Source organism: Staurois parvus, unplaced genomic scaffold (genome assembly GCF_062004578.1).
Source record: "Staurois parvus isolate SC_StPar_1 unplaced genomic scaffold, SC_StPar_1.0 ptg002748l, whole genome shotgun sequence".
NCBI lineage: Eukaryota > Metazoa > Chordata > Amphibia > Anura > Ranidae > Staurois > Staurois parvus.
This window is the reverse complement of record NW_028320544.1, coordinates 26874-40500: the sequence shown is the minus strand read 5'-3', so window position 1 is coordinate 40500 and position 13627 is coordinate 26874. Positions and strand designations below refer to the sequence as shown.

Below are 13627 nucleotides of genomic sequence, written 5' to 3'. Positions count from 1 at the left end.
TTAGAGAGTTGTGCTGCACTTGTAATTTGTGATTACAATAAAAGGGCACCAATCATTTCTTACAGCGTAATCTTAGGACGTCATCTGATACAGAATATGGATTCACATATTCTTCTCTAATAGGATTAGAGTTTCCTGGCTGTACACTTGTTTGTTTTAATAATTCATGTGTATGTAGCATAACTCGCATAAATAGCTATGGAAAAAGTATAGTAAGCATAAACATGTGGAAGTTTTTTATGAGTGTCATACGCCAAAGTAGCTTGCATAGCAAGTGCTTTTTCTAGGTTTGAAGGTTCAGTAGATTGAATGTTGATGTAATATTGAGGAAAGAAAGGTTGTGTCAGATAATGCTTCAAGTGACTTAATGTTTTATCTCTCCTTTTCTGTTGCAGTCATTTAGGTTTCTTCCTCTCCAAGTCAAGCCCTACTGCCATCCTTTTAAACTTATGGGAGGCTCAGAACTTCCCCAATGGGAACCTTGCACGACTAGCAACTGCAGTGGCAGAAATTGGCAAACAAGACTCTCTCATGTACATGATGTCTGAAGCAGAGTGCTGAAGTAGTTCCAGTTACCTGCTAATTTCCAGCAAGTCCTGTGTCCAGGATTGGCCAAAGGACTCACCTCCCTATATCAGGTCTGTGGATGTCACTCTTAAAATGCCCTCTCTCTGGCATATGAGGGGATGGAAGGCTAAAAACACACCTTTCTATGCTTTAGCCCTTCTCTGCCAGTGAACGTTTAAGACTTTTAGCTCCTTTATGCAGAGCAGGATCTTCAGTGATGGAGCAAGATGCGACTTTCATCCACAGCTAAACATGTCATGGTAATGCTGTTCTCATTTAATACACAAGAATCGTATGGTAAGACTTAACCGATAAAAATTCCACATTCCACACAGATACAAAAAAAGAAGAGGCATTGTACTCAAAGTTGTTTCATTTTGTGGACCATCTCATGAACACCAACACATCCTGCTATGTAATGCACTGGAGAGTGAAACCACAAAACCTCTCCCAGCGAAATTTGTCCACCAATCACCTTAGACTTTACTTCTCTTTCTAAACCAAGTGTCTTGTATTGCTACCTTGTCAGTGAAGGTGCGACAGTGACACCCAGTGTTTGTGTTGTTCATTTGTTACCAACACCCATTCCCAGGTAAGTGGAAAAAGGTGCAATATATTCACGTTTGTCCCCCCCCATTAAAGACATGGACATCTCCCTAATTAATAGCCATAAGAACATTGAAGGGAGCATCAGGTCAGTTTATACCCGAACAAAAGGAGTGATACAAACAAATCTAGCCCATTGGCCCTCTCACCCCTCAAACCAGCTGTATATGCAAAACAGAAGCACTCCCTGCTCCAGGAGTGGCTGAATGAGTGTGTCTGATTGTGTATGTGTGCGCACAAGTGTTTGTTTTTTTTTTATTATTATTTTCAGACCAAGAAGAAAAAAAAAATCATTTGAAAATAAAATGTGTAATGACCAGTGTTTTTTTTCTACATTCTGTATTAAAGTGCATTCAAGTATTTACACTTGGCCTTATGTATATATTATGTTCATTCCGCTGAAGGTGTATAGTACTTTTAGGTGACTTGAATGTAAATAAATTATATATATTGCTAATATGTCTGTATGGTTTTATTACAAGAAGAAAGCATAGAATAACTGGTTATTGCTGCAGATTTTGTGTTTTTCTCGCTGCTATGTGGGATGTCACTGTGTAAAAATGAACCATGATTGCAATAGCAGACAAATATTTACTCTCTCTGGGATTAGGTTTCTCCATTTTCATCTATTAAGATGGAGCACAGTTGCTGATGAATATGTTCAGACTATGTCAACCACCTTGACTGCTCATAACAACCAATCACATTTGCCTCCTCATTTTTCTTGCACTGCATAGAAAAGGAAACCTGGCTAGTAAGCAACACCTCACAAGGACTGGGATAAGTGAACACTAAGGCTAATATAATATATTAAAAAAATAGTAGGTAAACAAGAAAAGATTAGTATCCTAATTACATAATATCATACACAGACATAGCAAACATGCTATACTCTGGTATTTTAACATTTCAGATTTTATGTGAAAAAAAATGCATTGACAATTGGAAATTCTACCACTTTTTATTGGAGTCAGCCCTGGAGATTGGGTAAGAGGAAGGATATCGGGGGAAATGTCTTTCATGATGTCTGGTCACTGAATCAGAGCAAATTTGTTCAGGGGCATGGCCATTCAGATAGAGGAGGGCTGTACTAATGTCCTCTTTTTATTTCAGGTAGGTTAGGGATCTTTGTGTGCATTTCCAAAAGATGACATAAGATTTGTAATGGGCTAACTGAGCTAAGTAGATGGATACCTTTTTATACCAATAGACTGATCTCCTGGTGGATATGTAGGGCTGTAACATTTGGTCGTTCATATCCACCACCCCTTCATGAACTGATTATAGTCATGTATGCACCTGGGTTTTTGGACTGTACCTTGTCTTTTTTTGAAGTTCCACTGGGGTGTCACTGTGAGTTGAGGAAAGGATATAGACATCTCTATTATCTCTGATTTAGGTCTAGTATCTCTTAATTTCACAAACTAGCTGCCTCCCCCCTTTGAGTTTTGTGCAGCCAATCTTTGTGGGAAGCCCTGTTGGACCTCACTGTCCCACAGGCCACAGTTTGCTTGATATAGAGATAGATGGAGACTGGTGTAGAAAATGTTTAATGTACAGATGGTAACCCTTCTCGAATAGCAGTTCTATAACTTGCCAATCAATTTTGCCACTTGTCCCCATATAGGTAGGGCATCCAGGGGGTCTAGCCGACTGCCCTTTCCCTCATATATTTTGAAGTTATAAGTGTATCCTATGGCCCGGTTTCATACCTTGTAAAACTTTATGCCATTTTTGACCCGTTTGCTGGGGATGTACTGTTTATTGCCCAGCCTTCTGGTGAAGTGGACGAGGGACTCATCCACACAAATATTTTTGATGGAGTAAATGTTTTTGAAACGTGCTGGGAGTGGCAGAATTTTGTACAGCTTGTCGTAATCAGGATAATCTCATGGAGGGCACTGGGTATTATCGTTGAAGTGTAAAACTTTATTATCATCTCATAGCGTGTTTTGGGTATACAAGAAGAATAGATTGGCATTTGATGTATGGATTGAGTGGACCAAGCAGGCATGGACTTCAGTTTTCTTTTCTGTCAGTCCCATATTAAATGTACGCGTAAGAAAAAACTTTAAATTCCTCCAAGGTGGCAGCTTTCCACACAAATGGACAGGCATATGATGAATTGGGATTGTTGGCAATGTATTGGTTGGCATACAGATTACACTGCTCCACAATGTAAATCAGCAAATCATCAAAAAATAAATTGGGGTAACATTTTCAGTTTCTATCCGAGAGCCTGGCTGAGCTGTGAAAGGGGATATTGCAGGCTATGCCAAATTAGCGGGCAGCCACTTGGGATTCAAAAGCAAGTCTGGGAGGGTAGTATGAGCCCTACCTCATTGTTGTGGATGGAACACCCAGCTACTAGTACCTGGTCTATCATCTGGGAGTGTTGAGCTGCTTGTGCTAGCTCCTGCAACAGGATTCACAGCATTACTGGTGGTTGCCTTCTCCTCCTCAGATCACCTGAATCTATTTGTTGGGACTCTCCTCCTCAGAATCCACTGCTGACTTGTTGCTTTCAACTGGCTCATACTCAGTAAGACAGAGTTCTCCCGCTAAACTTGTCCATCATACTCAGTATGTGGAACTCCTCCTTGGAGGTGTTTTTTTTTTTTTTTTTTTTTTTTTAGGTATGGTGTCTGGATGTTTATTGCTACACTGCCATTATGATAGGTGTTGGTGCACTGGGACATAGTGAGAGATGTTGATGGTTCCCTGGTGATATAACAGATGCTGACTGTGCACTAGGACACTAAAATATGTTTATGATCCACTGGGACACTATGGCAGATGTTGATGCACTAGAATACTGACAGTCCACTACAGACACTGACAGATGTTGATGATCCACTAGACATTGACAGATGTTGAAATGGGACATATGTCGTGCACTGGTACACGGACAGATGTTGATTGGACACTTGTACACACTTACAGATGTTGATGGGACACCCTGACAGATGTTGGTGCACACTAGGGATGTTGGCTGGCTGATCAGTGTGTTAAAAGCAGTAAAAATGCTGTATAACTCACTGATACCCAGCTGGCAGGCACAGATTCACTCTCCTCCTCTCACTAGCTCTGTGCAAGGGGAAGCAGAGCTGATCAAGTAAACATTGATCCGTGTTTACAATACATGATGGCTGTGATTGGACACAGCCATCATGTGATCAGATGTGCCAATCACAGAGCCCTTCTTCCAGTTGGGGATGTGCTGTGTCCAAGGGACATGGGCAACCCCAGAACGCGTGGCTGCGCACACATCTACATTCTGAGGGACATAAGAGTACGTCCACTCAGAACGGCGCTTATCCCACCCACCACTGCATATAAAAGTGGTTAAAGATCTTGGCTAAATCTCCTTCAATACTTCAGTCAAAAGGAGTATGAGAATATTTCGCGCAAACAGCCTCTTAGGCTGTATAAATGCTGTGAAACTCACTAATCTCCAGATGGCAGGCACAGATGGGCTCTTTTTCTCCTCACACTGGCTGTGTGAAGGGAAGCAGAGCCAAATCAAGTAAACACCAATCTGTGTTTACATTACATGATGGCTGTGATTGGACACAGCCATCATGTGATCAGATGGGCCAATCACAGAGCCCATCTGCCAAACGGAGATGCACTGTGTCAAAAGGGACACAAGCACCCTGGGAGCACACCGCTGTGTGGCCACATACTGAGGTACATATGGGTACGTCCACACAGAATGGTGCTCGTCTCACCTGGCCACTGCATATAAAAGCAGTTAAAGATCTTGGAAATATTAAAATATATGAGGTTTTAGTGATCCAGTCTACATATACTTAAATCTCCTTCAATACAGTACTTCAGTCGAAAAGAGTATGATATTTGCTCAACAGCCTCTCTTAGGAGATTCTTTAACAGATCCTATTCAAATATACTCATAATACATAGTACCCCCCCCCAAAGAAAACAAAAAAACAAAACCGTGCAACATATTACAGCTAACAATTCTTAGATGACGTGGCTGCATCAGTTTTCTTTTTAGCCTCTTCTTTTTTCACCTGGTGATCTAACAAGTATTTTTGTTACTTTCAATTTCCTTTAACTAACCAAGCTCTTCAGTAAAAGTGGAACTTAGATGGTTGAGACAAAGCATTTGACAAGGGTGCTTACAATGGCCAGCTCTTATTAATTTATGTAAAAAAAACTTTTATTCCAAATGGAAAAAAACGGTCGCTGCATCTGCTTATAAAGTGTTAGCTGGAGTTTAGCTTTACAATTTGTTAGTCAAGCCCCTCCAAGTTTGTTAGTTGAACACTACCCTCTCCCGAGATTGACAATGCTGGTACCCAAAAGTTGTCTCCGTGGCTCTTCCATCCAAAATAGAGACTCCTGAATGCTGCCCAAAAATGAGGATGGAGGTATTTTCCCCTTTGAGACATTGCATTCTGATAGCAGCTGCTATTCAAACAGTTTTTCCAAAAATCCCATTTGGCAAGCGTCGATTAATGTGAACTGTTAGACATGTTCAATTCTGTTTATTACAAGCTGGCTGGCAAGTGAGCTGGGAATTTTAGTTGTTTGTTTTTTTTACATGCATTGCCCTTCCATGTGCTCCTTGCTGCAAAGGCCAATTATAGGTTGAGGTGGTTGCCATTCGTTTGTACTGTTGGTGAATTGGTGAGGGGATGCACTGGATACCTTCGCTGCCATTGTGCTATTGCTGAGGGTCCCATGCATTCCTATACCTTTAAGGAGGGGTGGGCTCTCTCCAGGCATACCTGCCCTTAATTTATCCATTATTATATACTGTATGTGCTCCAACTCAGGAGACTCTCAAAATGATAGAGTTAGGACTGCAGTACACTGTGGTGCCATGGACATGGCCGCTGCAGCTTGCGAATATATTTGCAAATGTGTGCAAACTAAACTCCTTGTTTTTAATGTGAACGGTTAGGGTCAATTCAGTTTATTGCATTCTGGCAAGTGGGCTGGGATTTTTAGTTTGTTGGGGGTTGGAACAGGACCACACAGGGATTGAAATTCAACAAGTGGCCAGCGAAAGAGTGTTACTGACCAAATCACCAGGTATAAATACAGGAAGAAAAAAAATGCCTAATAGGGAACCTTATTCAGACACCACATTTAAGGATTGGCAAACTCCAATAAAAAAAAAAAAAAAAAAAAAAAATTTGCTTTGAACTGAATACTATTTTAATCTCACAAGACTAACATTTGAAAAGTTGCTCAATAGGTAGTAACACTACAACACTAAGATTTTTTAAATCTCAGATTAAAAATTGCCTATGTAGCCCTAGATTTTCAGTGGATTGTCAATCACTGGGGGATCTGTACTGAGCAAAGGGATGAAAGGAATATGCAGGTTGTCATTGCTGTTCTCCCTCTGAAATTGCTCGTTACTTAACTGTATGACTTATCCAGTGATGTGTAAGCCCAGGTGATGCCATCCTATACATGGAAAAATAATCTTCTAATTTACCAAACTGAAAGGTAAACAGGTTAAAACATGTTAAGATTTCTATGTCAATAACGTTAGTCATTGAGCTGAAAATCAATGCAGCAATTGAAAATCCAATACTTCCTTGGAATTAGTACACATAGCAGGAGTGTCAATTTCACCTTGTCTTTCCCGATGTGTATGTGCGTGCCATACAATTCACTGAGAAAATATTGGTGCCAGGGAACAATCACTTTAAGTGATGATTTACAATGAAACCCTGCATATTGCTGTAACAGTTTTGTCACAGTTGTTTTAAGCTAAAGCAGACCTACATTAAAAATTTCTTTAGAAAGGATAGAAAAAGGTGAAATAGGATAAAAACATCTATATTTTCTCCAGTTAGTTGTATATACCTTTGCTTCAAAGCTTCCCAAGTCATTAGCCTTGACCGAGATAAGGAATTTCAAACAATTGCTGCAAAATCTATTTTTGGTTGGTGACTCAAAGTAGACACAAAGCTAGACACAGTCAGGAACGCAGTGTTTTTAGCTCATTTCAAGGTTTCCATTATTGCAGGTTGAGTCCTTGGGTATCTTTTGAAATACCTTACTGCACAACTTTGAGAATTCAAAAGTGGAATATCGAAATTGCAGGCTCGTACAGGTTTTCTTGCTGAAAGTCTTTGGGTGGCGGTTCAACTGCAGGAGAACACAACTTCCTTTGTGAAGTGTGAGCTTTGAGTGAGACTCCATTTCAGTTTTCTGACTGCGGCTTCAGATTCACTTGCAACTCCACACACACAGCCTGCCAGAGGGCCAAGACTTCTAGGCCTGGGTTCCAGTCAAGTGGCTGTGAACATTGCCTGCTAGCAAGAGACATATTCTAGCCAAATAACTTTTTCAGAAGAACTGGGATCATCCCTTCTGTTAAAGCTTGGTTCAACCCCTGATGAAAAACTCAGATATTGGCCGGCCAGCTAATCAACCGACTAAGCTTTCTATATCACACTCAAGTAAGCTTCAGAGAACAGTATGTTAACAGTCTGACATATAATGTGAGACAGAACTCCTGAGCACAGAATCTTGAAAGAGGTCCTGCTAGACAGTAAACACAAGACCGGGCTTAGCGGACACATCTCTACATAACCATTTGCATGTATTCCACAAACACCAGCTCTATTCAAAAATATTTATTTTTTTTACACAATATTCCATATAAATAGAACATTTATAAAGTTATTTAACATTGGAAGTAAAAAGTTCTGCAAGACAAATATTCATATAATGCAATTTTAAAAAAAAAAAATAAACAGTCTGTGGCTCTGCATTAGTAACCTAGGATGAAACAACACTACTGAGAGCCTCCCATTCCTCTTTTCCTAAAGGGTCTTATTTTTGTTACTTTCCTTTTTTGTTTAAGCTGCCCGTGGCTCAGCATCAGCAACACGGCAGGCAACAGCAGTAATTAGGCCTGCCCCTTTACCAGAACCATCTTCAGATAGGTGGAAAGAAACATCACACTGAGGGGCCAAAATTTTCACTGTCTTCTGAAGAACACCAGCAAAGCTGCAAAAAAGGTATTGTCATAACATAGCCATATTGGAGGGGAGTGTGCAAAGCAGGAAAAAAAAAAAAAAAAAATCAAGGAATCAGGAAATTCACAAAATTTGATATTTTAGACCAAGTCAACTAAGATTTCAGTGTTATGTCAATACTAAAATGAAATAATATGCCAAACTCATTTTATCACTGGGGTCACCAGAGGTGACATTTCTGCACCCTAGATCCCAACCCTAGAACAGCCATTGCATGGGATCTTTATCCATCCATTGGTACAGTGCTTAGAATACAGCCTCTGTACAGAGATTGCCTTGTCTGGTTTCATGATAGTTGCTGGGGGGGGGGGGTGTACGAGTTGAACACCCTGGAGCTTTGAGTAATCTCTTACCACTGCAGTTTCCAAGCCACAGTGGACACTCATGAGTTATCCTACTCACTAACACACATCTCAAATTTAAATGTAGGGTTGTGTGGATTACCTTAACTAGGCTAAACGTGGACATACCATTTATGTTATATAAAAGATGCAAAAATTTTAAAATTTTACTAGCAAATCTATACATAGCGTTCAAATATTGCCACCACCCATTGTCCTATCCTGTATGACATTCCTCACAAACACAGCATAGAATCAAAAGCAATAATATCACATTTCACAAATCATAGAAGTTCACTTACTGGGGGTGCAGCTTATACAACGTTCCATCCACACCTACAGTGATTTTCAGATGATCAAGGCCCCGATTTTCTCTCATCTTCTCAACAACAGCGGCAATTCCGGCAGCACACAGTTGAGCTGCTCTCATTGACACTACAGTGCACACCTCCTTCACTATAACCGTATCATCACATGTGCTCTTCAGACCTAGTTTTGTTAGAATGGATCGCACCTGCAGGAGTCCCAGACTGTCACTGGAAGCAGATACAACTGGTGTATAATTTGTATATAATCTCTGTAAATACAATGCAATATTGTGTATTTGGCACATAAGCTCCAGCCCCATCCTCCTCCAGGTCCTGCTTTTTCTTGTCTATTCACAGAGCTGAGTTAGAAGAACTACTAGATGCTCACAAAGGAAATCTGTTAGAAAAAGGATAACCTGACAGCTTTTGGTGAGGTGGGCCTTCACTATACCCATGAGAGCGCAGAAGAGCCCACTTAAAAATCAAAAGGTAACCGCATGTCCAAATTTTATCACAAATTCAAAAAGCATGGAGAAGTTTATTCATCTTGTTAAAAAACTGAGTCAAGCTACACAAATAATTTTCTTTTCACCTCTTGGCCAACTGTGCATTAAGAACCACTGGTGTACAGTCTAATATAGAGCCATTCATTTAAAACTATGTACACTTGTGTCAGGCTTGTTGGCCATCATTGGTACGGCATATGAGCACCATCGTTTCTACAGATTAGGCCTTGGGGACCAAACTTAAAAAAAAAACAAAAAACAAAAAAACTTCTGAACAAGCATGTCTAATTAAAAGGGACCTTCAAATGTCCCAAACCATTGGTTAATATGTTCATGTGTTTGATTTTAAAAAATGCTAACAACTCTGATTCATTCAACAGTCTCAAAAATGGCACTTTCAAATTTAGTACCAAGATCACAGAAAGTATATTTAGTGGTCATGCCAGATTTAGAAATTTCATAGAATGAAAAGTGAAACAGGAACAGCGGGTACAAAAGGTAGCAACAGTAATGAAGCCCTTACAAGGTTAACCACTATTTAAATTATGCACCCACTTTACAGCCTCTAATTAGCATAACAGCTCATAGTCTGAGCTTTTACTATGCACAGTGGCATGATTTCATGCCCATCAGGGACCTCCCTTCCTATCGAAAACCCCCAAATGGCTTGTTACATTTCTATAACTGCCCAGAAATAGCAATGAACATTTTCTTTCAGATCAGTACAGTCAGAAAGACTATCTAAATTTAATGCAGCTAAATACAGTAAAAAAAAAATCTCTTACCTTTCAATCTGAGATAAATACTTTGTAGGAAATAGGCCTCTAGTATTCAACTGTTCTGAAATGTTGCCACGGAATAAAATTCCATCCTTTGTAAGTAAAATTAAGACCTGGCGTACAATCTCTCCCAGGTACATTCCACTGATCATCTTCTCATATCTGGAGACAATAAGAGGTGACACGCTGTCACATTCATTGCAATAAAGCAATGGTATGGAAAGCTATGGCTCTGAAAGGCATTAAAAAAGAAAAAAAAAACCCACACACACCTTGGGAGGAATTTTGAAGATTGAAACATTTAAAATTTTCTTCTAACAACATCGTAATCAGGTTTTAAATGATAAAGAAAAGGTGCTATTTAGTGGACAGATATATCTTCCAGATTCTTGTGGGGAATCTATCAACTGGAATACCCAAACTGCTGTCTTTTAGATAAAGTCATCAATATCTGTCTCACACACAGCAAAGCTCCAGCCACTTAAAACTATCCAGTATTTATTTCAGGTACTTATATAGCGCCGTCAATTTACGCAGCGCTTTACATATATATTGTACATTCACATCAGCCCCTAACCCTCAAGGGGTGTACAATCTAAGGTCCCTAACTCACATTCATACATACACATACTAGGGACAATTCAGACAGGATCCAATTAACCTACCAGCATGTCTTTGTGTAGGAGGAAACCGGAGTACCCGGAGGAAACCCACGCAGGCACAGGGAGAACATGCAAACTCCACGCAGGTGGTGCCGTGGCTAGGATTCGAACCCACGACCCTAGTACTGCCAGGCGGAAGTGCTAACCATACAGGCATGTACCGATGCAATAAATCACTCTTTTTAACCTGCCCATTTGTCCACCAAGGCCAAAAAGACATTAAAAAGGTAAAAAAACATAAGATCCCTGACTTTTACACGTTATTCTGAGTTTGTGTTATATTGTTTGGCTTGTCCTTGTGGTCTTTATTATGTAGGAAGAACATTCGTACAGTTTGGTGGACACTGCCGCCGTCTTGAAGAAGGCATTGACCAGAACAGTGTCCCCCGACACTTCTCAGAACAACATATTAAATCCACTAAGGGTCTAAGAGTCTGGGTAATTGAAGCCATGCCCACTGATGTCCTGAGAGTTGAGATTCCAACTCTTATGCCATAGGGAGACCTGGATTTACACATTAGATGTACTATCTCTTGGTCTGAATGAGGACCTTGAAACCCATACCATCCTATAGTACCGTACAATTTGTTTTGTGCTGGGCATTATGCCTGTGTGTGCTAATGCAAGTGAATGCATGTTTGTATGGGGTTGTGCACTTGTTTTTGCATATACGTGCGTGCTTTTGTGTGCATGCATCTATGCACATACACATATTGTTTCCTCTCTGCCTGCGGCTACATGCATGCGTTTATGTAGTCATCTTTTGTTTAGACTGTACTTATGTGCCATGATTATGCTGTAACCTCTTGACTATAATTTTTATTTTCTAATGTGTCCAGGTTACCTATGTGTATCATTGTCACACCACAGCAGATACCCGTCTGCACACTCAATTTCCCCCCCCCCCCCCTTCTTTTCCCTCTTACCCATCTCTCAGTTGTAATTATAATTTTATTATCCTTTTTATTATTTTTATATATCTTCTTAGATAATGTTCAAATCCCGTTTTTAACTATTCTTCAATATGCTATACACCCCCACTCAGTTCTTACAAACAGTTCCGTTTTTTGCCTCCATTTTATTTCTCTTCTTGTTTTTTTATTTCTTGGTTTCCCAGTCTCCTATTGTTTCACACCAAACAGTCCGCTCTGTATTTACATCCTTCCTACTGACTGCCCCTTTTCCCGCCTTTAACTGGCTGTCCCTAAGCCTGGACATCGTTCTTGAAGAAGGAGCTCTGCTCATGCTCCGAAATGAGTCACCACTGCATGCTCATGTCACTTCCGGCCCGCAGACAGCGTGCGTTCCAACAGTCTGAACAGAGTGGCGGCCATCTTTAAACATCTCTCCTCAAGCTCCCCCTGCAGCTGCTGGCTGGCACAGCGGCTCCATCGCTTTTTTGCCTCCATTTTATTTCTCTTTTTGTTTTTTTATTTCTTGGTTTCCCAGTCCCCTATTGTTTCACACCAAACAGTCCGTTCTGTATTTACATCCAGCTTGATCTTTGGGAGGCGTGTACCTTCCTACTGACCGCCCCTTTTCCCATTTCTTTTTACCCTATTTAACTTAACTGGCTCTCCCTAAGCCTAAACATCGGTCCTGAAGGAGCTCTGCTCATGCTGCGAAACGTGTCACCGCTCCATGCTCACGTCACTTCCGTTCCACAGACACCATGCATTCCAACAGTCCGAACAGAGCGGCGGCCATCTTTAAACACCTCTCCTCAAGCTCCCCCTGCAGCTGCTGGCTGACACAGCGGCTCCATCGCATACAGGACAGAGCGCTGATACTGATGGATTACACTAGAGCCTGTTTTTACTACCACATTGACCGCTTTTTATTAAACTTGACCTGGAATACTGCACTCGAAGCGCCCTCCTGTTTCACCTTCTTCTGCACAGAGTTTGTCTCCACTCTTTAGAAGTGCTGCTCAGTACCAGTTTCCCTACACACCATCCATCATCATCTGCCATACTTCCACAGCATCATCCACCAACGTGCCCTACTACCCACCTTAAGGCTAGGTTCACACCTATGCAGTTTGTCTTTGACCCGTTTCTGCGTTGCGTTTTGCACTTGTATTTGTGATGCATTTTTGTTGCTTTTTATTTTTCTTGTTGCTAGGCAGATTTAAAATGCAAAAAACGCAGCAAAAACACACTACAAACTTTTATGCGGCATTTCCATTGAAGTCTATAGAACCTAAAACACAACTTTTTGCATTCAAAAACGTTCTTGACCCTTTCCAAAAAATGGACTGGGTGAAAACGCGGAGATGTGAACGTGTCCCATAGGAAATTATGTTAAATGGACAGTACTGCGCTTCTGCAAAACGCTGCTGAAACCGCTTAGGTGTGAATCTAGGGTAAGGGAGTTCACGTTTTCAAGCAAACAACCTCTTTGCTGGAAGATCAGAGTTAGGCAAGCAAAGTATATCTGTTTCTACATAAAACCTGTTTTAAGGACAGGCAAATTGTTAACCAGTAAACAGGAGCACAGAACCTTGCTGACATGTGGACAGCCCCCCGCTTCCTTTTTTTCTTGTTATTTCTTTATTTTTTGAGACTTCAATGATCTCTTCCTGAAGAAAAGGAATATTTTTGAAATGCAAATGTTTAATTTGGTTAAATATTAACATGCAGATCTGTCTGAAGAGTGATAAATCAGTAGTTCAAAAACGCAGGCAATTCATGAATTGTAGGATTCTCTGCAGACTGAACTTGTCAGTATTAATTTCCACAAAAAATAAATCTGCATCATTTCTGAATCAATCCACTCATCCCTGTCCAGGACTGCTAGTAAGTAATGAACTATTCTTTTGTGCCTATGT

The 13627-nt window shown here is 40.6% G+C and overlaps 2 protein-coding genes across 2 annotated transcripts in view; one reads left to right on the top strand and one right to left on the bottom strand.

The window, feature by feature from the left end:
• The window catches only part of LOC149429353 (netrin receptor UNC5A-like), a 245243-nt gene extending 243613 nt beyond the window's left edge, over positions 1-1630 (top strand). The window contains exon 15 of the mRNA XM_089666510.1: positions 396-1630. Within this exon, the coding sequence (XP_089522636.1) occupies positions 396-561 (166 nt within the window). The 3' untranslated portion in view covers positions 562-1630. The remainder of the gene's footprint in view (positions 1-395) is intronic.
• A 6151-nt stretch (positions 1631-7781) lies between these two features.
• LOC149429352 (hexokinase-2-like) overlaps positions 7782-13627 on the bottom strand; it is a 32713-nt gene continuing 26867 nt past the window's right edge. The window contains exons 11-13 of the mRNA XM_089666511.1: positions 10142-10297; positions 8845-9078; positions 7782-8172 (exon numbers count right to left, since the gene is read on the bottom strand). Coding sequence (XP_089522637.1) covers positions 8022-8172; positions 8845-9078; positions 10142-10297 — 541 coding nt within the window. The 3' untranslated portion in view covers positions 7782-8021. The remainder of the gene's footprint in view (positions 8173-8844; positions 9079-10141; positions 10298-13627) is intronic.